The sequence below is a fragment of the Argiope bruennichi genome, chromosome 2 (assembly GCF_947563725.1).
Source record: "Argiope bruennichi chromosome 2, qqArgBrue1.1, whole genome shotgun sequence".
In the NCBI taxonomy this organism is placed as follows: Eukaryota; Metazoa; Arthropoda; class Arachnida; order Araneae; family Araneidae; genus Argiope; species Argiope bruennichi.
The window spans coordinates 100,475,937-100,502,757 of record NC_079152.1 but is presented as its reverse complement, the minus strand read 5'-3'; the positions used below and the strand labels follow the sequence as shown (position 1 = coordinate 100,502,757).

The 26,821-nt window shown below is 33.6% G+C and overlaps 1 protein-coding gene across 1 annotated transcript; it reads right to left on the bottom strand.

Annotated features, from left to right (window-relative positions):
* Positions 1-10: 10 nt before the first annotated feature.
* On the bottom strand, positions 11-8,075 carry LOC129960260 (kelch repeat and BTB domain-containing protein 8-like). Its single transcript, XM_056073543.1, has 3 exons — positions 7,950-8,075; positions 2,321-2,576; positions 11-1,047 (listed from the first exon to the last, which is right to left on the bottom strand). The coding sequence occupies exons 2-3, from the start codon at positions 2,557-2,559 to the stop codon at positions 39-41; spliced, it is 1,248 nt and encodes a 415-aa protein (XP_055929518.1). The 5' UTR covers positions 2,560-2,576; positions 7,950-8,075; the 3' UTR covers positions 11-38.
* Positions 8,076-26,821: the final 18,746 nt, after the last annotated feature.

Genomic DNA, 26,821 nt, shown 5'->3' with positions numbered 1-26,821 from the left:
ATTTTATTTTAATAAAATTGTGCCAATTTTGTTTTTGATCAGATTATATTCAGACGACGTATACCCCATGTGTCATCTCCATGTACTGTAAAATTTACAGGGCTGGTAGCAGTATGCAATACATTATTAAATAATATTGTCTGAGGACACTGTGCATCAGTTCCAACATCCAGCATTACATATACATTATAGATATCACCTGCTTTTAAAAATGCTGGTTGACGTAGTAAAATATCAATTTCATGCCATACTCTTTGACCAATCTGAGTTCTTTGGATTGAAGATGTTGTGCATAAGTTATGAGTAAACATTGTTACTTTTGGTGTATTTTCTTTCACTAATACAAGGGGAAGAGTCAGTGGGATAGCATTACAAACAAGAGTGAAACGTAGTCCAATTAAGTAGACTGGAGAATCGATTGAAAACCTAAGGCAGTTTAGACGATCTCCTATGAAATCCAAACAATTTTGATTGATATCTAGTTCTAGGCACTTTGAATGAATTACTAAAGATTCAGGCACAGAAAATCCTATTCGGTTACGATTATTTGGCTTTACACATGAAAGGATTGCAGGAGGAAGTGCACTTTTGTCAGCATCAGACATATCGTCAATACATACATGTTGAAGAAATGGTTTAATCTGTATTAAAATATTAGATTCTGTGATAGGCAATCCAGTTCGACAACATTCAATCCGAGCCCATCTAAACAAAGTTTCGAAAACAATAAGCTCACTATCAATATTAAGGTCGGAGCTTGCAATAATATCCATTACACAGTCTTTGTTTAGTAATTCAAATGCTTCACTTCTTAACACAACAAAACCTGCGTCTAAAATTAACTTCAGACATTTGTGTTGTAAAACTTGAAGTGAACACATTGAAGCCTTGTCATAAATATAACAGACATTAGAAAGGGAAATCACATCTTCTAAAAATCTCCCACATTTCTGTACAAGGCCTTCTACTTCATACTTGAATGCTGCTTCCAGTAGATCAGTGCCTTCATTCCAGCTTTCAACTTCAAATTCTCCACAATACATGTAACTAAATGAAAAATAATTTTTATTTTAAAATGCAATATATTTAATTCTGGGATTTGTCTATTAGGCATTTAAATGCCTATAAACAATTCATTAATCACGTCATTAGCAGGGGTGTTTGTGCTCCGGGGATCGTCGTTCAAAAGGAAGTAGGAATAATAATGAATTATTAATTTTGATCTGGGTAATTTTGTTTGCTTTGAAAGCAGAAAACGCAAGGTCAGTGTGTGTGGTGAAAACTTTTCCTTTCTTTCTCCAAAGGCAGTGATAATGCGTGAAAAGGGGGAAAAAACTTCTTTTTTGTTCTTTCCTTATTGCGAGTTATGACTCATTCCCCTGGTTCTCGGACATTCTCTTCTGGATTCTTTTCGGCAAGTAGGCGCGGCAGAAAAAAAAGGGAGAGACTTCGTTCGACCAGATGTGCGATCACGTGACCTGGGTTCAAAGGTCTTAATTTTGCAAAAAAAGTAATTCATTGAACTTTTATAATTAGGTCATTCAATACTTCATAATTGTAATTTTTCATTTCTCCCCCCCCCCCCTTCTCGAAACTCCAAAATGTCGGTAGTAAGTCCGTAAAAGTTTCAGGGGATTTTTTGGGGTCCCACAAACACCCCTGCATTAGGAAATGTTAATATGAATCTCGATAAGGAAAATTATAAGCTGATATAAAAGTACATTTGATTAAAAGAAGTACACATAATTTTTACATATGATGACATAAATGCAAAATTATATAAAATCAAGGCAAAAATTGTCCTGTTTAAAAAATAATCAAAGTAGGGTTTGTAATTTTTCAGCAATCTAAATGTTATCATTGAATTTAAATAATTAATCTAAAATATTTCTAGATATTTTTTTAGGCAATACCAATAGTTATATATTTTTGTATATAATACATAACTAATTTCATTTTGTGTTTTTAAACAAAAGAGTTTAAACAATTTTTCATTGAGAAAATAGTCAATTTTGAGAACTTATATCATATTTATGATAATAATTTTTATTTCTTAAAGAGAGCAAAAATGAAATAAAATGATTAGAAATTTAGTTAATCCTAAAAGTGTCTAAAGAATTTTTCCTTCATTTATAATGTTTAGCATCAAAGTAACTAATTAGTATTTATTTAAATATGTTCAAATTGTAAATATAAACAGTACTAAATTAATCCAATTAAGTAGATAGTATAATCAACAGAAAGTTTAATGCATGAAGAGTTTACAATGAATACAAAGTTAAGAATACAGCTAATAAAATTGTGCTTTTTAAAAAATTACCTTAACAAGAATTCTGCTGTCGAAGGAGTTATGCCATCCAAAATAATTTCATTTACAGTTTCGTCTTCTAATTTGGAGCGTAAAACTGGACTTTCTGCAGCCAAGATTAATCTATGAGCAGGGAATTTCCACTGAGAAACTTCAGTCTGTACAATTACAGCAAGATCACGGAGATCTTCATTCAAATAAAGAACCTTTCCTACACAAGAAAAGGAAGGCGGTCGTAGCTGCTGACTCATCTTTGATTTTAAAAAATCTGTTAGAGGGAAAAATGATCAGTACATGTAAATAAATATAAAAAAAAATGTTTTAAATATTAATATTGCTGCAAAGAGGAAAAAGAAATATATACAAAAGGATTTATTAGATCTGAACTTTCTAAATTTTTCCTTTTTGGCAGTTTATGTACTAAAATTGTATTTACAATCCCAAATAACATGAAAATAGTAACAATACACCATTATGCAATGATGATAAAGGGAATATTTTTATTAAGGAAAATATGATAAATAATTCCAAATAAAAATTTTATCATAACTGAATTGCTTATTAATGTTGATTTCAAGAGAAGTTTTTACTGTCTCAAAAATTACATAATATGAATTTATGCAAGAATCAAGCTCACATTTCAGAAAGTTATTAGAACTTTTGTGAAATAAGTAAATTTAATTCTTGATAGTAATATAGTTTCCTTATAGGGTTTATGAACAGAATAAAGAAAATTATGCACAATAAATTGCCATAAATATACAGAATACAGGTTGAATAAAGGAACTATTGAACTAATTAGTATAACATGATGTAGTCAGCATGACTACTTAAATGTTAATGACTGAGAATTCTTAAATCAGAGAGATGTGTAACACTTAAAATTGCTATGGATTTCAGAGCAAAAAACCCAATTATGTACCATTTTGACTGCTTTACACCTTACTCAAGATTGCAAACATTGCTATTGAACTGTTGATGACTCAAAACATATTGCCTAGTCTGATAAATCTCATTTCTAGTTGTATCAGACGGATAGATGTGTATGAGTATGGAAACTTCATGAATCTATGGACTTTACATCCTAACAGAGGACTGTTCTATCTACTGCAGCTCTGGAATGATATGGGAGATGTGCAGTTAACATGAAATGGATGCAGCTCTGGAATGATATGGGAGATGTGCAATTAACATGAAATGGAAGTCCAGATATGTAAAGACAGGAATCTGACAAATGACAGACATGTTAGCATCTCGTCTATGCACCTACATCCATTCATGTCCATTGTTTGTTCAGATATATTTTGACAATTCAAGCAGGATAATGTAACACCCCATGGGTCAAAAATCGCTACCAAGTGGCTCCAGGAATACTTTTAAGACTTTAAACACTTCCATGGGTCACCTAAATTCCCAGACATGAATATTATTGAACATATCTGTGATGGTTTAGTGCATGCAATTCAAAAGAGACCAACATTACATCACACTTCTAGAGATTTGTTAATTACCTGGCAGAATTCACAATGTAAATTGCCGGCAATATGCCTTCAGATATTAGTCAAGTCCATGTCATATTGTTTTGAGGCACTTCTGCATTCTTGTGGCGACTCTACATGATATTAGGTAGGTATGTACCAATTTTTCTGGTTTAATATATATATATATGCAGTGGTGGCCAAAATTGTGGACACTTTTGAAACTTTTTATGCTTTCTAACTTTGTATGCTTATAGAAAATGTAATGTTTCACAAAATGCTAACTCTTACATATCATTTTAAAGAGAATTTAATGCTGATTTCAATACAAAAAGCAAAATTCAAATATTTGCAATACAAAAAAAAGTTGAGTGGCAATAATTATTGAGATACATTAGATGCTGATGACTGCAGTGAGTTTTCAGTGCTTAGTAGGGTAGCCTTTATTTTTTACTACAGCTTCACGCTGATGTTTTATTGAGTGGAAAAGAGTTTGAAGCTCTTCTTTCGTTATTGCATAATGCCAGGAAACAATTACAGCCTCGATTAACTCTCTTTTATTTGACGAGCACATCATATGTATACAAGATTTCATATGGTGCCAAAAGTTTTCAATAATTTTGAAGTCAGGATTGTTTTCTGGCCATAATAACAATTCAATGCTCTTTGTACTAAACCACTTTTTGGACATTTTTTGTTACGTGTTAAGGAGCTGAACCCGGCTGAAAAATAAACAATATTTTGTTGAGAAAGAGATCACTGATGGAAAGTGCAAGTTTTGGCACTAGAATAGTGTCAATCTATTTTCTTGCATTTAATGTCCCTTCGATAACATGAAGGAGACCAATATTGTCATGCGTGACCAAATCATAACACTAACTGAGTTCTTCAAAGTTGCCTAAATGCAGTCAGGATGTAGGTCTTTGCCTATTCTATGTGTTATATATTTTCACTATCACTACCGAATAATATCTTTGTTTCATCACTCCGTATAACTTGTGACCTTTTCACTCACTCCATCACTCCGTATAACTTGTTCCTTTACCCACTGTAATCTTTTTATACACTGCTATAAATTGAGCTAACGGTTTTTTCGTTGAATTGTACCTAATACTTCAACATCTAATAATCTTCTTCTGATTGTTCTTGAACTGATAGAAAATCCAGCGCCATTCAATTGATTTCTGATGGCTGCTGATGACATTCTTCTATACTGGACACATAGTCTTTTTATTTTTCTGTCATCAACAGATGTGGTACACCTTTTTCAGCCACTTCCTGCTTTGTTTTTTTATTGAATTTGTCTCCTAATATCGTAAACAAAATTTTTTGATTCCAGATGCAGTCACTGAACCATCCACTTGTTATGCAATTTTAGCATAGGAAAGATCACATTCATGTAACACAATAATCTTAGTTCTCTTTCTTGGTGTCCAATCAATTCTTTTATTTGATGTCATTGCTTCTTGACTAAATATTAGAAATATTTACAAAACTTCCAACTATATAATAAAAAGCTTAACAAAATTTCTAATTTGCAATTTCAATACATAAAAAACAGCTTTCTTTCTACAGAACAAAGCACAATAATGACTTGTTTCAACTTGAAACATGATTTCGGCTTCTGCTAGCAGTTATTAAGATTTGATTGGTAACCAGAACAAGAACAGTGATTTGTCAGGAAAGTTAGAAATTACAATCTACTTCTTCAATTTGTTTGCTATTCAGATTAAAGTAAGAATAACTTTTTTCGTATTGCAAATATTTGAATTTTGCTTTTTGTATTGAAATTAGCATTAAATTCTGTTTAAAATGATACAAAAGACATACATTTTGTGAAATACAACATTTTCTACAAGCATACAAAGTTAGTAAACATAATGATTTCCAAAACTGTCCAGAATTTTGGCCACCACTATATATGAATAATTTAAAAAAATCTATTTTTTTTTTATGGGTAATAATAAACTCAAATATACTGTTGATCTAAATAAAAAAATTAGCTATTCATTAATTTTTCAAAATTGATTAAAAATTTATTTAAAAAAACGACAGTAAAATTCATCTATTACTTTTTTATTATGCCATAATTTTTGTAGATACAGATGAATCATGTTTATAATAATAATTAATGATTTCAATATTATAATTTCCACATATTATTTTTACATTTCAGTCATGTTATTAATGTGTCATACATATGCACACATACACACTCACAGATATATATATATATATATATATATATATATATATATATATATCTTAATTTCAAATTGCTTTATTTTATATAAAAAATACATTTATGATAACAGATATACGATAATGATAATAATACATATAATTATGGAAATAACATAGCTAATTTTAGGTTTTTAAAAATTGGGAAGATCAAATTCCTAGATCTTCATGATAAAATTTTCAATTTCCTTATAACTTTTTTTAATGTAATTCCAATTTATTATTATTTTTAAATTTCAAGACTTTATGAAGTTATGGTTGCAAATGTATATAATTTGTGGCAGGTTCAGGTTAAAACAGAATAAGATTTATGGATATTGTCTTTCAATTCTTTAGCATAACTAAACACATTCAAAAATAGAAATTCCATAGCTTTTGAAAGCAGATCATAAAATCCCAGCGCTAATATAATTTGGTCTAAATGCCATGTTAGGTTAAAGATCTTGATTTTTAAATTCTTCATTATTTCATTTGAAAGTGCACAAAAATTGATTTAATTTGAATAAAAGATAACAAAAAGTCTAGACAGTCATTTTTAATGACATGGAAAAGAGAATTAAGAAATGTTTATACAGAGAAACTGACATAGAAAACTGCTGAAAATGTAAAAAACATTTATTTGAAAGGATGTTTAACTAAGAAAAATAAAATATAATACATCAATATATTCACAATATTTTTAATATGCTAAAAATGATTTTAATTTTAGATATGGTGTAGTTTTTTAAAATTTATTATTTCAAGTAAAATTTTCATCTAATGCTAAATATGCTCCTACTTAAAACTGAAAATTCACTGATTTTACAATGCAACAAACAAAATAATTTAAGTATACCTTTAATTTTTTCAATTTAATTTCAGCACCATTTTAGGTTTAATTGAATGATATATCAGTGATTCATTTATCCATTAATACATTGTTTATTTCAATATAAAAATTTATTAGTGATTTTTTTTTTTTCAAACTTTATTCTAAAGTTTGTTTTACCATCATTTTGAATTCCTAAAGAACTAATTTTCAGTTTTTATGGATCTCAGTACTGAATCAATACCAATTCTATTACAATTAAAATCTTATCTTTGATCTCAAAAGCCTATTTCTAAAGCAATCTTGAATTTTTCAGTTTATTATTAAACATGTATTTTACCTTTACATTTTTTGCATGCAGTTTTAATTCATTATAGACAGTAAATATCTTTTAAGTGACACCAATAGTTTGAAAAGAACATAAAGCAAAACTTACTTTCACATTATGAAAATTAATAGACTAAACAACATAAAATATATATTTATTGCACCAAAAAAAATTAAATGAGAAATTTAAAAAAAAAATCTTTTATAGTTTGCGCATAATACATTTAACAGATTTAAGTTTTAACTAAGATTCTGTAAGAAAATTTAAGTTATAATTTTCATAACCTCAAACTGATTACAAACATTAATATCTTTGTTTTAGTATACTTAATAAAATGAAAATATATATTAAAATTTTCATTTACGGTTTTTTTATACATCTAAGTGAGATATGTCATTAAAAATTTTAAAACTAAGAGACAAATGCAAGATAAATTTACATTTCTATTAACATTAAAATAACAAAAAACTAAAATATAATAAATTTATACAATTTTTTTAACAGATGCAAATGAGTAATTCTGATTTGAGTAATCCCATAAAGATATCGCTACATTTATTTATTTATCATGTTTACAAGTTATGTTTATGTTAAGTTAATGAATAAATTTTGATACGAATAGAAAAATGATAGAAATTTTGTAGGAAAATAATGTGCCAAGTTAATCTTTAAAGTGCTCTGTTTCCTACACCAATTATCCAATAGAAACAATGACAATGTTTGCAAGGAAATTTACCATGTGATGTTAAGAATAAAAATTATCATATAATAACCGATGGGGCTTACTAGTTATTCAGAAGCGATCACAAACTTTATCATTTACTGTCATTTCATTATTAATTGATAGCGAAACTATACAAGCATCCCATAACACTGCTAACACTCCAAAACGAAAACGAAAATCAACATGTGAATTGTTATGTTGCCAAATTTAAAAATACATTTTGACATTTCCATTTTTTTTAAATGACAGAATATCACGTGATATAGTATTTAAAAATGAAATGGTAACTGTAATTCTTTTGGAAAAGGAAGGTAGCTGGAAGTGAAGGAAGAAGGTTGTGTTTTTTTTGGCTCTCCATTCTGAATTATTTCTTGGTGCGAGGAAAGAAGGCGGGTTGAAGTGAAGGCTGTGCTTTTTCTTGTTGTTGTTTTTGCCATTGGTTTGTTTGCAGTTTTTTGCCTTTTGTTTTCTCTAAACAAAGTGTAATGACGATTTTGTTGGGGGTGGTTCCCTAGTTTGTTTTTCAGATTTTGTTTCCATATTCTGCGTTGACTTCAAAGCGTTTTTCTCTTTATTTTTGGGGTGTCAAGTAGGCTGGCACTGGTTTTCTGAAAGATCAAGGTAGGATTTTTCTAGTTTTTCTTTTTAATTGTTTCGGTTACTGCTATTTTTGATTCTGACTGCATCTAATTAGATTCTTCGTCAGTGATGACGAAGAGGAAACCAGAAGACTTAAAGTCTGAGGGGAAATATAAGGATAGGAAGATTAATTACATTTTAACAAATGAGTTCTCGGAGTATGATAAAGCCAACATTGCAATTCAAACGGGTTGTCCCAAAATAAAATTGTGCATTGATAGTAATAATGGTCCGTCGCCATGGATTAAACCCACAACAATCAATGCCACGTTCGGACCACTTACCTATAAAGAAGACACCTTTTCCCTCAACAAATACAAAAAATTGGTTCTAGTTACTCGGTACTTAAGCTCAGTGGGGAAAGTAACTAATTTTGTAAAGAGTGTTCCGGAAGCAAGGATTCGTATCATTGACACGAATATTGTAACAGAATACATCATCCGTGATGTTGACACGGATTTCAGCATAGTGGAAATTAACGAAGAACTATCTTCACAGGATATTATCGCAACAAAAATAGATAGATTTAAAAAGAAGGGGATGGCCGATCCTATCCCAATTGTTCTTATCGAAGAAATTGGGAAAACAAATCGCTCTGAAATAAAGATCAGCAGACTCATCTTCAAAGTGACCAAATTTATAGAAAATCCTAAGGTATGTTATAAATGCTTAAGATTAGGTCATACTCAGCTCCGGTGTCAACACGATATAAGATGTAAAAATTGTGGGGGCTCACATGCTGATGATTGTAAGTTACCCACTAAATGTTTTAGATGTGAAGAGGCTCACAATGTAGCTTTTACTGTCTTGAAAAAGAGATTATAAATCTGGTCAGAGAAAGAAACATGTCATTTCTGGAAGCAAGGAGGATTGCAAAATCGAAATCTTTTGCGCAAAAGGTAAAGGGCGATCCGCCGGTTCAGTGTACCGAAATCCCCAAAAAACAAATAACGGACCTCTACTCGGCTTTACAGGACTTAACAAACTAATTTCTGCTCTACTTCCCCAAGGGAATGAACTCTTAAAACTCCAAGAAGTCAACAGACAGTGCATTGCACGTATTGGGGAGACTCAGGGAAATTTAGAGAAACAAGTTGAGGAGAATATTACTCTCCGGAAACAAATCGAGACTCAAAGGGCAACGATTGACTCGCTACAATCTAAAATTGCCCTTCTGGAATCCAATCTTGAATATAGTCACGTACTGAGCCCAGGCGTTATGCACGATCAACGGTCCCTTGCTGAAATAAATAATTTCAGTGTTGCGGAGGATTTCTCGGGTATCGCTTAATTTTAAAAATTAAAAGGGTTTTTTTTTTATCCATGAGATTTATTCAGTGGAACGTTAGGGGAATCAAAAATAAGATCACTTGGCTGCAGGGTCCCCCTTTTTCGTCGGCTCAGTGTTTAATTTTGCAGGAAACATGGCTCAATGCGTCTGCGTCTTTTTCTCACAAAAAAAAAAATCTTTCGAGCTGAAAGACAAAATTCTACAAGAGGTGGACTGTTAATTGCAGTAGAACAGAATATTCCAGCTGAGGTTATTTCACACTCACTTCCTCCGTCAACAGTGGAGGTCTTAGCGGTTAAAATATGGATTGGTCCAAATTCTGAATTCCCACACACGGTTATCAATCTTTACTCTCCTGGAGGTAAATTTGATGACAACTGGTTGGAATCATTATATTCGCAAATCTCTTCTCCTTTCGTATTACTGGGGGATTTTAATATACACCATCCAGCACTTGGGAGCGATCATTCATCTTCCGATGCAAACCGGGTTCTGGATTGGATTAGCACCAAACATATGTGCTTGCTTAATATGAAACAATATACCAGATACCAGGGGACTCAAGCTCCTTCGTTATTAGATTTGTCCATCTGCTCCGCAGATATAATAAATAAGATTACTATAGAGATCTCTCATGATATGTATGACAGCGATCACTGCCCCATTTTTATTTCCCTTTGCAATTTAGATGCAAAGTCTTTTTATACTCGAAAAGGCATCAATTGGGGCCAATTCTCAAAGAAGCTCAATGTTCTTCTTCAAGGTCAAGGGGATGTCTCTTCCCTCGATAGACTTACTAATATCTTCCAGGTAAGCGCAAACTCATCATCTTACTCGTTCTCTAAATCAGCGCACTCTCACTGTCCTTGGTGGGATGCTAGATGTAATTACCTTAAGGCTCTTAAAAGGAAATTATTAAGAAAGGCGAAATCATATCCCTCTATTTTAAACTGGACTGTATATAAAGAAATGGCGGCAGTTCTCAGAAAGTACGTCAAGTGTAAAAAACGCAGCTTTTGGGAGAAAACTTGTCAGGAGGTAGCTTCTTCCCATCAGGCTTTCAGCATCGTTAAAGCTCTACTAAACAAAGATGAGTCTCCCTGTGTATCCAATCTTGTTCTCTCTTCGGGTACTACTCTGATGGCGCCGATTGCTCAAGCAGAATATCCAGAAAATTATAATGAAACGCCCGTTTTCTTATAGCGAATTTCAAAACGCATTAAAAAGTACGAAAAACAAATCCCCTGGCATTGACAAGATAAATAAGAAAATGTTGTCTTGTCTTTCCGATGAAAATAAATATAAAATTCTAGACTTATTCAATAACTTATGGGTGAACACGATTGTTCCAGAAAGCTGGAGAATAGCGAAGATTATTCCTATTTTAAAACCTAAGAAAAATGCAGCAGAGATCACATCCTACAGACCCATCGCGTTAACATCAGTATTGGGAAAGATTTTTGAACGGATTATTCTGGACAGGCTTTTGCGGTTTTATTTGGAAAAAAGATTTTTCTCTCCTTTTCATGTTGGTTTCCTCCCGTTCAAAGGCCGTGACAGCCTATCTGCAGCCCTACTCAATAAAATTTTAACAGCAAGAGCTCATAAGAAGCTTGTGTGTGGTATGTCTTTTGATCTAAAGGCTGCGTATGACAACGTATGGCATGACGGCTTAATGCTTAAAATTTTACAATCGGGAATTAAGGGTAATATTGCCCTGTGGATCTAACATTTCTTACAAGAAAGGAAAACATTTGTATCATGGAGAGGAGTGTCTTCCTCACTTTTTAAACACGAAAGGGGCGTACCGCAAGGAAGTGTTCTTTCCCCGTTGCTCTTCACAATGTTTATGAATGACATATATAGTATTTTACCCAATGATGTTTTTTGCTTTATATATGCGGATGACATTTTTCTATTAGTTGAAGAAAATAATATCGAAGCGATTAAAAATAAGATGCGGTTCTGTGTTACTAAACTGGAAGGCTGGTGCGACGAATGGCATATGGATATTGCTCCTCAGAAAAGTAATATAAACCTCTCATCTCGAAAATCGCCAGTGGGGTTTGTAATCCTTTTTCGAGGTTGTAGTACCCCTTGGTCCAATAATGTTCGCTATCTTGGCATTCAGTTTTAGGGATGACGAATATTTTCAGAGTGGTTATTACGTAACCAATATCAAAAAGTTACAAATACAAGTGATCAATACTTTTCAAAGAGGGGTGCGATTCAAATCCTTCATACGATCTTACTGATGATATTTCGATTACAGGTTTTGGATCACGATAGAAACTAACAATCGATACGATATCACTGAAATTTGCCGGAGCGGTGACGATACGATCTGTCCAATGGAAGCTCTCGAAAGAAATCTGTGATTGGATTGAAAAGTGAACGGACCGGTTATTGGAATTATCGTATCGTATCTGTGGGTTAGTGCTAGTTTCAATTACCTAACCTACAAATTTGCCTGCCTAATTTAAAATTTGCTAGAGCTATGAAAACAAGGTTTAAGTTAAAGAAAATTTAATTGCAACATATTTACAAGACTTTGTACAATTGCGAGATTAGTGAAAAAAAAAACGCTTAAAGATTCAGTCAGCATCGTTCCGGTCTCGGCAGCGTTTTTTGTTTTTCTTTTTTCTCTTCTTGCTTCGCGAGCTTAAGCGTGTAGAGAGCGTGCGCATGGGACTGAAGGAGTCGTTAATTTGCATACTTGCCGAGATCAAAAATAACCACAAAGCGGCACTATCAATTTGATTTGAACCTCGTGGCAAATGTCAGTTTTTAGTTGCATGTTGTAGTACCGTTACAGGGACTCCCCCTCCAGTGTCAACGTAGATTTTTTGGATCAATTCGAAAGCGAACCTTTCTGCCAAACCTAGTGGTTGTTGTTACTGGTTCTTGCTTCTTACCAACTGCTGTCGATGGCTCGTCTTCCGATGCGAGGAATGCTGGCTTCAGTCGATCTACATTGATAAAAGATGATTTTCCATTAATAAGCAACTTAAAAAGTTTGTCTGACTTTGACAAAACTTTGTAGGGGCCTTGATATGGCGATTGTAGGCTACGGCGAACTCCGTCGTGCCGAACAAAGACATGAGATGAATTGGGTATATCTTTATGAATAAAAACATTTTCACGGTTGTGTAATGATGCCGGAACTGGTCTGAGCTTGTGCATAATGTGTTGTAGTTTACCAACAAAAGTTGTCTGGTCAATCCTGGATTTGTTTTCCACGAAAAATTCACCTGGCAACCTGATGTTAGTTCCGTAAGTTAGTTGTGCAGGAGTAGCTTCGAGGTCTTCTCTGTAAGTTGTTCTCCATCCCATTAATACCGTAGGAAGTGCATCCGCCCATCCTTGGTCTGCGTGGCATCTTATTGAGGACTTTAGATTTCGGTGAATCCGCTCGATAATTCCATTTGAGGATGGTCGATATGGTGAGGTCCGAATGGTTTCAGTTCCCAAAAGTGCAGCTAAGGACTTGAATAGATGAGATTCAAACTGCTTTCCTTGGTCGGTTTTTATCTTTGATGGGGCTCCAAAGCGGCAAATCCAATTTTCGTATAACGTACGGGCAACTGTTTCTGCAGTGATGTCTTGGATTGGAAAAGCTTCGGGCCATCTTGTAAAGCGGTCGATGCAAGTGAGGCAGTATGAATATCCTCTCGAAGGTGGCAGTCTTCCAACAATATCAACGTGGATGTGTTCGAACCTTGCAGAAGGTAGTTGATAAGATCCTAGAGGTGATCTTATGTGCCTTGAGACTTTATTGCGCTGGCATTCTAAGCAGGATCGAGCCCATATCGCGATATCTTTCTTCATGAAAGGCCAAACAACTTTTGTGCTCAGAAGCCTCTGTGTAGATCTGATTCCGGGATGAGATATTCCATGGAATGAGTTGAAAATGATCTTGCGGAAACTTCTAGGCACGTATGGTCGAAGAATCCCTAAAGAAGTGTCACAGTAAAGATTCGAATCTTGATAATACATGGGTTGGAGTTTTAGATTAGTCTTGTCAGGATAAGATAGTAATTCCTGCAACTCTGCATCAGTTTTTTGCTCTTCAGCCATCTTGTTGTAGTTAATAGGAGATGGTGTATCGATAGTTGTAATCCTTGATAGAGTATCCGCTACAACATTTTCTGCTCCTTTAATGTATTGGATGTTGGTTGAAAATTGACCAATGTAATCAAGGTGTCTGAGTTGTCTAGGGCTTGCTTTCTTCGGCTTTTGTCGGAAAGTATAGATGAGAGGCTTGTGGTCTGTAAAAATTATAAACTGACGTCCTTCCAGCATGTGACGAAAATGCCTAATGGATGCGTACACTTCTTGTTCTTGCGTACAGCCGACCACCCCGCCACCACTGAACGTAGCAGTATCGACAGGATTTGTTGTGGCCGACTGCTATCTTGAGTATTGTCCATCCTTGCATTGACCGATTTGTCAAACTGACATTCTCCTCGAGGTAATTGGCCACAAAGTGGTCAATTATTGTCCTTCTTCCTTATCTACAAACTCTCAAATAGTTGGTAAAAAACTGACAATTTTTGACATCATGTCCTTCAGAGTTTTAAGATTACCTGGTACCATCAGTACTGTACTTAAGTCATTATTTATAATTTTCAGATTTTTTCTTAACTCCGAGATTTCAATACATTCCTTTAAATAGTGGTAAACAGTACCGATTCCTCCACAAATGCATTTATTGTCCTGCATTCTTCCAAATCTTTGGAAATATGCAGGAAATCTCCCATGTCCTGATATAATTTGAATTATCAGTGGATGGTATCTTCTTATTTTTATTTCTGGATTAGGAATAAAATCGAAAGTTACTCTTCCGTTTTTGGACATATACCATCTGTCAAACCATTGCAGCTTTATTTCTTCCCTTAATTCCCATTTTAAGACACCATTTGATTTGGGGACAACCATATCAACACCCTCTTTCTGTGCCGCCAATTTTGCATATTGATCCGCCTTTTCATTACCATATATCCCAATATGGGCCTTAACCCAATTCAACTCTATCCACTTGTTAGTTTTTACACTTTTTATCTTTTCTTTTATCGTCCATATTTCCTTATTACAATTGTGAGAAGATTGTATGGCTTGTAGGACTGAGAGAATCTGAAAAAATTGAGCACTTCTGTCCGCCCTCCACCCTTTCACAATATTCAATGGCCATCTTTAAAGCTTGCACTTCTGCCTGGAAACTTGTAGCATGGTTCGATAATTTCACAAGACTTTTATCGATCTCTTTCCCATAATAGTATACTACTATTGCAGCTCCTACTTTATTTTCATCTTTTGAACCATCTGTAAAAATTTCTATTCCATCCATATCTGGGATTTTAATTTGAAAACCGTGAATAAACCATTCTGCAGGATGTTGTTCGAATTTGTCAAAATACATCTCATAATCTTTTTTGCTGAAGCATTTGTTTCCTATTTTAACTTTATTACTAGAAGTTCTTATTTGAAATTTAGTGAAAATTTCCGTTGCTCTGAGGTCCATTGGCAAAATTCCCGTTATCACTTGAAGGGCTTCTGTAGAAATGGTTCTATAAGCCCCAGACATAATGATGAGAGGGCGCCGTTGGATTGAATTTAATGTTTCTCTGATTTTCTTTAGATTTAGCCTATGTCCCCATGTTCCGTGCCCGAAAAGAACAAATGGCTCAATGGCCCCAGTGTAGATTCTTCTTAGATGGTATTTCCTTTTTCCATAAAATTTATCCGCAACTGTCACTAGTTTATATGTTAATACATCCACTTTTTTCTTGATCTTATTAAAATGTGACGTAAATGTTAATTTACTGTCCCATGTAACTCCCAAGTACTTAATTTGATTTGACACATTTATATTGTTATTGCCTATTTTTATGTTAGGCGGATCTGTTAATTTTAAACGTTCTCCAAATGTAATAGGCATTTGAATTGTTTTCCTTTCATTAAACTCAAGTTTATGAATTTTGCCCCATTTTACTAGCCTATGAATTATTTGTTTTCCTTTAATTTCCAGTTCATCTTTTGTTCTTCCCGAGATTATTAGTAGCACATCATCGGCATACGCCTGCATAAAGCAGTTCACTGGAAGATTGATTTTAAATGCAGAATTCATAACCAAGTTCCAGAATAACGGTCCGCTGCACGAGCCCTGTGGCACTCCTCTATCCATTATAAATTCCCAATTATTCTCTCCATCTTGGTAAATACATTTCCTTTCATTTAAGTAATCTTTAATCAATTCAAAAAGATTGCTCGGGCAATTCATTTTTATAAGGGCATATAAAATGCTTTTCCTCCATACGGAATCAAATGCTCCAGCTACATCCAAAGATATAACTGTTGTTTTTTGTTTTTGATTCATCGCACCTTTTATTTTACTCCATAGTGCATTTTGGGCTGTTTCACAAGAGTGGTTATATCTAAAACCATGTTGATCATGATGCAGTCTATTTTGTGCCGTTAATAAGTGCTGTACTCTTTGAGTTATCAGTTTATCCAAGATTTTACTTGCTGTTGTTAGCAAACAAATTGGTCTATAGGATTTAGGATCCTCTAAGTCTCTATTAGTTTTAGGAATTAAAATCAGTTTTGCTACCTTCCACTGATTAGGGAACGCACCTAATTCTAGGCACTTGTTGTATAATTCTAAAAGTATGAATGGATTCTTTCTGTTAATTTCAGCAAGCATCTCCATTGGGATGTTGTCTAATCCAAGTGTTTTCTTTTTGGCCATATTATTAATCGTTGTTCTTATTTCATTTATTGTAAATATTTTATCTTTTTCTTTTTTTTTATATAACTCAATACTTTTCCTCATTTTCTTCTGCTTTTTACTTTCTTGTTGGGATTGTTCCTCTTTGAAAAGGCATCTCACAATAGTTTCTATAGTTTCTTTTGTATTTTTGGTTTTTGTACCATCCCGTTTTTTGACACCGTGCAAAACTGTTTTCCTTTTCCTTTTATCTGCCGCTAATTTATAAGGTAGCTCAAAAGGGTTCATTCTCGTTATTTTGCTACATAACTTTTCAAAGCATTCAATACTTTTCTTTCTTAACATCCCTCTGTATATTGATTCATTCCTTTTATAAATTTGTCTTCTCTTCATTCTCTCTTCAGTATTTTTACATCGTTGGTATCTATGCCGCAAGGCTCTTGTCAGTTTTCTTTGTTTCTCCAGTTCAGTGTCCCACCAGGGGACCCTGAGATGATTTGTCTCTTTACTGTTCGATCTTTGGCTAATTCCTTGAATGAATTCTGTAAATTCTTCCACCCATACTTCTAAATCTTTTTTAGTCTTTAACCTTTGCATTGTTTCTCTTATATCAGCATATTTTTCAGCCACTTGAAAACTAATTTTTCGAATTTTCCACTTGCTTAATTTAAATCTTTCTGCTGAAACAACTTTGCCACCCATAATAATTTGAAAATCCAAAAAGCCATGGTCACTCAAAGTACTTTGGATTACCTTCCAGCCCATTACTTTGTCATGCAGGTCTTTAGTTGATAAGGTGACATCAATCCAGCTTCTTCCACGTGAAGATTGAAACGTTGGCAATGAGTTTGGATCATTCCAAATAACAAGGTTCTTCTTAAAAATGAATTCTATAAACAAGCCGGCTTCATCTTGTGGTCTATGATCGGGAATTTCATTTCCCCACAGTCGACTATGAAGATTGAAATCTCCTCCAATAAGTATGGATGATGTCCCCAACTGTGGATGCGTACACTGCAAGTAGTTCTCTGTCATAAGCACTGTACTTTTTTTCCGCCGTCTATAGTTTTCTTGAGAAAAAGGCAAGTGGTTGATAGCCGTCCGAAGAGCTTTGTTGTAGAACTCCTCCGATGGCTGTGTCGGATGCATCAACGGTTAAGGAAATACTAGCATTTGATGATGGGTGAACCAAAGTTGCAGCATTTGCCAAATCATTTTTGCACTGTTGGAAGGCTTTCTCAGCTTCAGCTGTCCAAACTATAGGTCTTTTTTCTTTTTTCTTAGCACCTTTCAGGTAATAAAACAATGGAGCTTGGGTGGATGCGGCATGCGGGATAAAATGTCTGTAAAAATTCATCATCGCCAAAAACCGTCTCATCTCCTGTACAGTTGAGGGTTTGGGGAAATTGACGATTGAGGAAACTTTGTCTTCCATTGGTTGCATTCCCTTTTCGGTAATCTTGTATCCAAGGAAGTTTACTTGAGATTTTCCAAAATTACACTTTGAAGGGTTGATTCGAATTCCTTGGTCTTGAAAACGCTTAAAAAGGATACGTAGATGGCTGATGTGTTCCTCTTCGTTTTTCGATGCAACCAAGACGTCATCGATGTAGGGGATGCAAAAGTCTAGATCTTGCAATCCCCTCAGGGGCTCATCTACTATAGGTCTGACGGCTACTGAGTAACAAAGTGAATTGCATATCACTGAAATTTATCGGAGCGGTGATTTAACCGGAAAGTGCGAAGTCACCGCTCAACTTTACGGGAGTGACCGATATTCGTATTTGATGATGCACTATTCCATACAGATCATTTTTAATTGCTCGTGACATGATTGACTTTGATTACATGTACTCTGTTTACTGCTGGCACCATCTATTGGTAGAATATAGGACTAAAGTAAACATTTTAAAGAAATGACATATTTTTAACTCATCTTTTCCAGAAAATGGTTCACTCTATTAAATAAATTAAATAAATAGTTTTGAGAAAAAAAAAATTTAAGAAGTAAGCTGAAACAGATAAATTAATTCAATCACACGTTAATTAAATTAGTAAATTAAGTATTAATTACACTTAATAAATTTTATATTTAATATTAAGTAATATTTTTTAATTAATAATATGATTGAAATAACAGATATTTGGAACGCATATTTAAAAATAACAATAGCAATATTATTTGTTATTCAAAAAATCGTGGATTAGGCATCTCTATTCAGTTTGCTTCAACCTTGTCTTTCTGCTCACATATTGACCAGATCAAAACTAAAGCTTTTAAAAAGTTAAATGTGATAAAAAGTTTGGCCTCTCCCAGTTGGGGTGCAAACGCATCTAATTTGATAAAAATCTGTAATGCGTGCATCACGCAATCCATTGAATTTGGAGCGCATACGGTGGGTATGACTAATAAAGCTGGCTTTGCAGCTTTGCAAACGATACAGAACAACATCCTTCGTTTTGCTCTTGGTCTTCCACGATGGACACCTATCCCAATTTTATATAAAATATCAAATGAAATAAATATGAGACTTAGGTTTGAAAAGAAAAACGTGATATTCTTTGTTAATCAGTTCTCAGCCCACGAATACACAGAAATTTCGAGATCAATTTCCGAGATGAAATCTGCAACCTCTAACCGCATTTTCCAAAGACTGCCCTGCGCAGGCACTTTAGAAGAATATTGCCGTGAAAAAAATCTGTCCCTGGACCAAATAATCCCGATTATGGTTCCGGTTAGTCGGGATGATTGTGAGCACTTCGCCATCAAAACCCATGACTTCAGCCTACAGCAAAGGAGCTTGGATCCGACTACCATTAAACGTTTGTTAGCCTTCAAATCACAGCTACCCCCAAATCAAGTTATCTTGGCCACAGATGCACCCAAGAATGAGAACTCTACTGCGGTGGCGGCTATAAACTGCTCCTCGAATGTTATCTTTAAGGGAACGGTTCACAGCATTAACTCTGTGTTTTCAGGGGAGGGCTTTGCCATAGCTCTGGCTGTAATGAACTTTGTCAAAGAACATAAAGATTATATTTTATTGACTGACAATTTATCTAATTTGACAGCCCTGAGATGCCTAAACTTCCATTCTCCCAGAAGTACCCTTTTTGTGGCCCGCGTTATATTTGATGCCTTAAAGATATGTTCCTCATTAGAAGTGATATACACTCCTGCCCACGTGGGAATTGTAGAAAATGAACGGACTGATGATTTAGCTAAGCGAGCTTTAATTTCTTCTAATATCTGTGACTGGTCTAGCCCGAAGACACTTGTTCGGTGTACGCTAAAATCGTACGACATAAACAAAGAATGGGAAAATTCTAATTACTATGAAAAATACAAATGGCTTGATGCTTTCAATTTAAAAAAAACTTATTTTTTCGATTAATATCTAGGACTCTTCCAGTCAATGCAGTTCTTCATAAATGTAGACTCATTGAATCACCAAATTGTGTCCATTGGCAGATTCCTGAAACTTGTGAACATTTTTTTCTTTCTTGCAGTAGATATGAGACAGCGAGAAATTCTCTCCGTTCCAAGTTGGGTTGTGTTCCACTGTCTTTTGACTGGATTTGTGATTTCTCCGTTCAAGGTTGTGATAAAGTGAAGGCTATGTTGGCTTTCTTTGTGGCTTCTGGCAGATTCTAAAATTTTTGTGATATTCGTGTTTTCATTTTTGTTAACCCGGCACAAGCTAAGAATCCGTTCAGGAGCATACGCTGGAAAACAAACCTCATTCCTTCCTTCCTTCCTATAATTCTTTTCTAAATTTTAATGAAACTCAAATATCAAAAAAGATTTTTCAAATCAGATATCACTTATTGCATACTGTCATTTCAGGACCAAAGACCAAAAATTCGGATCGTTCAAGATTTGATGGTGTTGCCCCGCAATAAAACCTCTTAATTTAAAAATACTGTCTCCAGAGAAGATAGGATTTTTTTTTTCTCCGAGAAGATATAGTAATGAAAATGACAAAAAATTAAATACTACAATACAAAGAAGGGATATGGGGAATCTAGTATTCCGTATTCGAAGCGTATTACTGTTGAAGATTTGTTAATGGTAAATATTGTTTCAAAATTTTAGTAGTTAACATTATTGAGAACATACCATCGCTATCCTCAATAATTTTGAGCATTTTAACTATCAACATGCTTTGTTAAAATCTGCTAGAGAAATTATCCTCGGGTATTTTTCGATCTTGTAGTGAATAGCTTATAAGTCAGTTAACAGATACGCTACCCGAGCAATTGCTTTTGTATCATGGTCATGTTACTGGACTGCGAACCACAAGGTCCCAGGTTATGTCCTCACGCATAACAATCTTCCACATTGGTGTCCTCGGACGATGAACTTTCAACCTTCGTACAGCTGTAGTGGCGCCAACTACCCGCAACCAAAGTCGTCACACCATAGAGCTGATATATAAATTGAGGAAGTTAGTCGCTTGTTTCTAGTCTAACCAATTGTACACAACATAAGCCATGTGACGTGTGAGAAATCTGGCCTTTTTTGGCGCCATATCGCAAATCTTGGTATACTCAAAAATTGTCGCGCAACATTTTGCTTCCCGGCATTGGGTTCGGTTGGTTTTCATATATATATGTATATATATTCTTTGAAAACTAAGCGAACTGGTTTCGAAAATAATGTTTTCTTTTTTACATCAGTAGCCGAGTTGGTTCATTTAAATTATGTTTACTTTTTTACTTTGTTTTTGTGCATTAATTAAAAGTGAGTGTTTTCTTCTTTAAGTAAACATTTTATTTCTTTTCTTTACCTAAAAACATCTTTTAATTTTACATTACATGTTCAAATACTTTTATCATTATCTCATACAGATATATATATATATATATATATATATATAAACTTTTTATAATAAAAGCAGATTATAAAAGTGACCGAAGTCTTTTATTTTCTTGAATATTCTGAATAATATTTATTTTTGCATAAAAAAATGAAAAAGATATTAATTAAAGCTGTAAAATTATTTAGAAAAAAAAAATCACTAGCTCAGAATCGAACCCATGTATCCTGAATGCTACGCCAGCGCCCTAACCATTACACTATTTGAGCGTTCGCTCAGGTAACAAATTTTTAGTATATAAGCTAATTTGAAAGTTTTAAGGTTGTCTATTGAGTCTTAATATTTTCATTAATAAACATTCTAAATGTATACTATCATTATACAAAATCTCATTCCGAACTCAATTTTAAACCTCGTGCCTTCTCCTTGTTAATATCAGTTCCAAAATATTTCGCTTCTGGTTTACAGTGTTGGCGGTAACTTTGCTTCTACCTCAGAAGCAAAATTAAATCGTTTTTGGAATTTTAAATGTGTTTATTTAATACAAAATAATAAAGAAATTCGAAATTTTTACAAAAACGGTGATTTTAGAGTATGTGCATATCGCAAGTTATTAATAAATGTTAACATTCTGACAAAATTTTTATCTGTAAAGATAGCATTTCTTTCTTTAATAGTTTATCTTTAGAATATTCACTAGTTTCTTTTTAGATCTTAATTAAAATTTATAAAAACATGCAATTACTGCTAGCACATTTATGAAATTTTACTGTATAACATTTTCAATAAAACATACGTTTTAGTTTCACAATTTCATTCACAATGATGATTTGATATCTTTTACGGTATAAGACGATTCGAATATTTATTGTAAAAAAGAAACAAAATATTGGAAATAATAAGGAACTTTATTTGCATTAAAATAAATACACAATTATTAAACACTTGTATTGACGAGAAAAAATCACGCCAAGCTTGCAGCCAAGCACTTGCAACAGATTCGAGAATACAATAAAGCAGGTAACAAAATATAATGCAGTTACATCAGTTTAAATGAAGCTTAATAACAAATTAAATAAATTTAATACAATAACTAAACCAAACTACGAAATATTATTCAGTTTTAACACCAAAATCACTGAGTGATGGAGGTTACGAAATTTTAAATTGACTTAAAATGGTTATAATCAGAATATGTTTATTGTACATACCTATGAAATGATACAGGACAATCCTTAGAAGCTTTTTCTTTGCGTTCAATTGCACAGCAATAGTTAACCATGGCTGAAATCAGCGTTTCTCAACCTTTCAGAATTCGTGGCCAGTTTTGATCATAATTTCCATCCCCCCCCCTCGCTTACAATAAAATGTATACAATAATAATGTATATTGAGTATAAATAATGTATACAATGCAACAATTAAGCATATATAAATGTATACAATAATAATGATATTTTAAAATTATTTTTAACTAACTGCCAAAACAAGAGTAAAAGAGAGTCAACGTTGGCGAGAAACCACATCTTGCATTTTGGACAAGCGGGCGGTGAACGGGCGGATGAAGCGGTTGAAAGAGGAGAAAATTTAAATATTATATTTGAAATGAAAGCTAAACAGGGAGATAACCTTAAAAGAATATGAAAGTAGAAAAATTCGTTAATGAAAGTTAACCTAGACGGGGTGAGTTAAATTTAGAAACTGGGAATACATTTTTAAAAGAAAGAAAACAGAGAAAGAAAAACAGAAGCATGACTAAACAAGTGAAAAAAAAATGAGCAATGTTTGTGGAGGGGAATCCATACGACCGATGCCGTCTCGAGCATGCGCAGAGCAAATGTTTTTTCATAGGAAGAAGGAAAATATTCGATAACGCAAGTTTCAATTCAAGCCGGTCTCATTGGAGTCGATCCTGTTATCGCTATCGAATCTATCGTGAATGTGTATGCTATATATGTTTCCGTGTTAATTGCAATTCACCATATTAAATATTCACGGCAGAAGATTTATGCAGACTCATGGATAAATTTTTAAGCGGAAGTAAGCAAGCATTAGACGATAGTCAAGCATCAACAAGTACACAGACGAGCTTGGTTCCGAAAATAAAATCAAGAAAATATTCTCAAGAATACTTAAAGTTTGGGTTTACTAATACTGAAGTAAATGAAGAAGAAAGGCCCCTGTGTATCATTTGCTCAAAAATGTTGGCAGCAGACAGCATGAAACCTAATGAACTTAAACGATATTTGGAAACGCTTCATAGTGAGTACGTCAACAAACCCAGGGAATTCTTCGAATTAAAATTAAAATCATATAAAAAGCAAAAATCCTTTTTTAAAAAATCTTTGTCTGTGAATAAAAATGTTTTAATTGCATCTTACAAAGTTCATATAAAATAGCCAGATGTAAAAAACCTCACACCATTGGTGAAGAGCTTATTTTGCCAGCAGCAATTGAGATTTTAGAAACTATGTTTGGACATAATTTTTCAAAACAATTGCAGTCCGTACTTGTTTCAAATGATACTGTTGCTCGTCGAATAGGTGATATCTGAAAATGTACAATGCCAGCTTTTCTCGAAGTTGCGTAACAAATTGTTTTCAATACAGCTTGTTGAAGCAAAAGATAGTAATAAAGATGCTCATTTAATTGCCTATATTCGATTTTGTGATAATATGTTAGTAGTAGAAGAACTACTTTTCTGCAAACTAATAGAACTGAAAACAACAGCTCTCACATTATTTGCTATTTTAAATGATTTTATGAACGAGGCAAACACAGAATGGAAAAATTCCGTCGGAACATGCACCGATGGTGCTCGTTCAATGTCAAGATTCCAAGGTATACAAGCACTTGTAAAACAAAAATCACCTCAATGCACACATTGCATGCTCCACAGAGAAGCTTTCGCTTCGAAAGAAATGAGTCCTGTCCTGAATATTGTGTTAACTACTGTTGTAACCGTAGTAAATTATATAAAAATGAGATCCCTGAAATCGAGAATCTTTTCAGCACTTTGTAAAGACATGGGTGCAATACATTCAACTTTACTATTTTATTGCGAGGCAAGATGGTCATCACGTGGGAAATTTTTGCAACGAGTTTATGATGTAAAAGAAGAAATCGCCATTTTCTTAGCAGAAGAAAACAGACCGGAGGCCGAGAATTTTCAAGATGGTTTATTTGTGATGAAATTGAGATACTTGGTCGACACGAATGGTGTATATGAGTGATAAAGTTAATGTTTTTTGTAGAAAATTGGAATTGTGGAGCAGATATTTAAAGCACAAAAACTAACAATGTTTTCAAATGTGAATGATTGTACTAAAACTTACAAGACTAAAGAAGAGCATGTAGAAGTTGTTTTTGTAACCATTAAAAATTATTTATCCATGCTGGCAAAGAATTGTAAAATATATTTTCATGCTGACGACAAACTGATAGCAAGTTACGAGTGGGTTAGGGATCCATTTCATACGACTCCCGAAAGACTCTCAATTGATGAGGAAGAAAAATTCATAGACTTCACGACAAGTGGCGAAACTAAAAGACAGTTTATTAATAAATCACTGTTTGAATTTTGCGCAGGAGTAAGGATGATTTTTCTGCACTAAAAACAAGGGCATTTCACATTCTATTACCATTCAACATCCTATCTTTGTGAAACTGGATTTTCTGCTGTGGCTTCAAAGAACTGAGTGTGGCTATTTCTAATACTAAGACTTCCTTCGAAAAACTTTGTTCTGCATGACAGGCCCAAGGAAGTCACTAATAATTATTAAATTTGTTTTTAATTTAGTATGTTTTTATTTAGTAAGTTTTGATTTTGTTAGTTGTTTTATTTTAATAAGTTATTAAATATGTCGAAATGTATTTTGTTTTCTATTTGTATGTGAGCTTTCCTTTCAGTCAGTTAATCTATTTTTTAAAATAATATTTTCTCTTGGATATTCTCGCGCCCCCCGAAGGGGGCCAACCCCACAGGTTGAGAATCGCTGGCCTAAATAAGTTTTAAAATCCAACAGTTAAAAGCGAGAAAAAAATCTGTCATTGGAATATAATGGGGAACGGAGAATGCGGTTACAGTGAACACAAATTCTGTCCACAGGTGACGTGATTTTATCTTATCCTACACCAAAGTAGGGTTGCACTCCCTCTATCAGTATCTCAGCTCTATGCGTGAGACTCACTTGACGCAGCAGCAACCACTCACCCACACATGCTCGACATAACGCTTGGCGCTACTCAAATGGGTACAGGCGCAATAGAATCAACAGATAATACATCATCACTCAACAGTCATATCGTTCGTCTCACCTCCGACTCACTGGAGGGAGAGTCTGTAGTGAATAGCTTATAAGCCAGTTAACAACTATGCTGCACAAGCAATTGCTTTTGTATCATTTCATGTTACTGGGCTGCGAACCACAAGGTCCCATGTTCTATCCTCGCTCATATCAATCCACCGCAATCTTATCTGCTGATTTTGTTTTCTGCAAGCGCAGTTTTATTAAGATGAAACATATTAAAATCCACTAGGAATGGAAAATATTTGACGAACAGTTAATTTGTGCGAAATTAAAAAAAATTATTAATGAAAGATGACTAGTATTACCGGCTGAAAGATGTGATCCAATTTTAGTTGACTTTTCCTCTTACAGCTCTTCTCTATATTCCTACACATATATTATGCAATATTGTATGATAGTAAGAATATTAACAATGTTACATATTATTGTATAATACTGGATAAAATAATATACTATGTAAAATATTATGCAACAAGCTGTACTACCTGGGATTATTATAAAATGTCCACCAGCGTTTTTACGATATTTTCTGGCGTTGAGATTATTGAAACACATCGTGGAGATTTCGTCCAATATTTTATGTTAACAGGGTGACCAGAAATTTAACTTCTAAAAGAATCCAATTCTCAACTTGCAATCCGATGAATATTGTGGTCAGGAATCTGCCATTGTTTAGACGAAATCCCTTTCAATACAGATCCTTTACTGATTCACTTTCCAAGAAAACAAATCTCGAGAATTTTCAACACTCCTCAAGAGCCCCATACATAAAATCTCCCCTGAAGTGATTCCCTATTAGTACAGCATACCCAACAACATTGTTTCTATATATATATATATATATATATATATATATATATATATATATATATATATATATATATATATATATATATATATATATATACGATACAGAACGTCGGACAATATCATGAAGTTATTGTACAATATCTTGTGGGATAGAGAAGTATCTCTTCCGAGCACGGTTAGAGAATGTTTATTGTTTCAAGGCAATAAGCTATAAGATCATAAAAACATAAGTATCGATAAAGAGGAATGATTAATTCCTTGAATAAAATGATAAATAAAAGGAGAGATTATTCATTTTCAACTTTAATCACTAAAATTAAATGGAATCTCATACTACC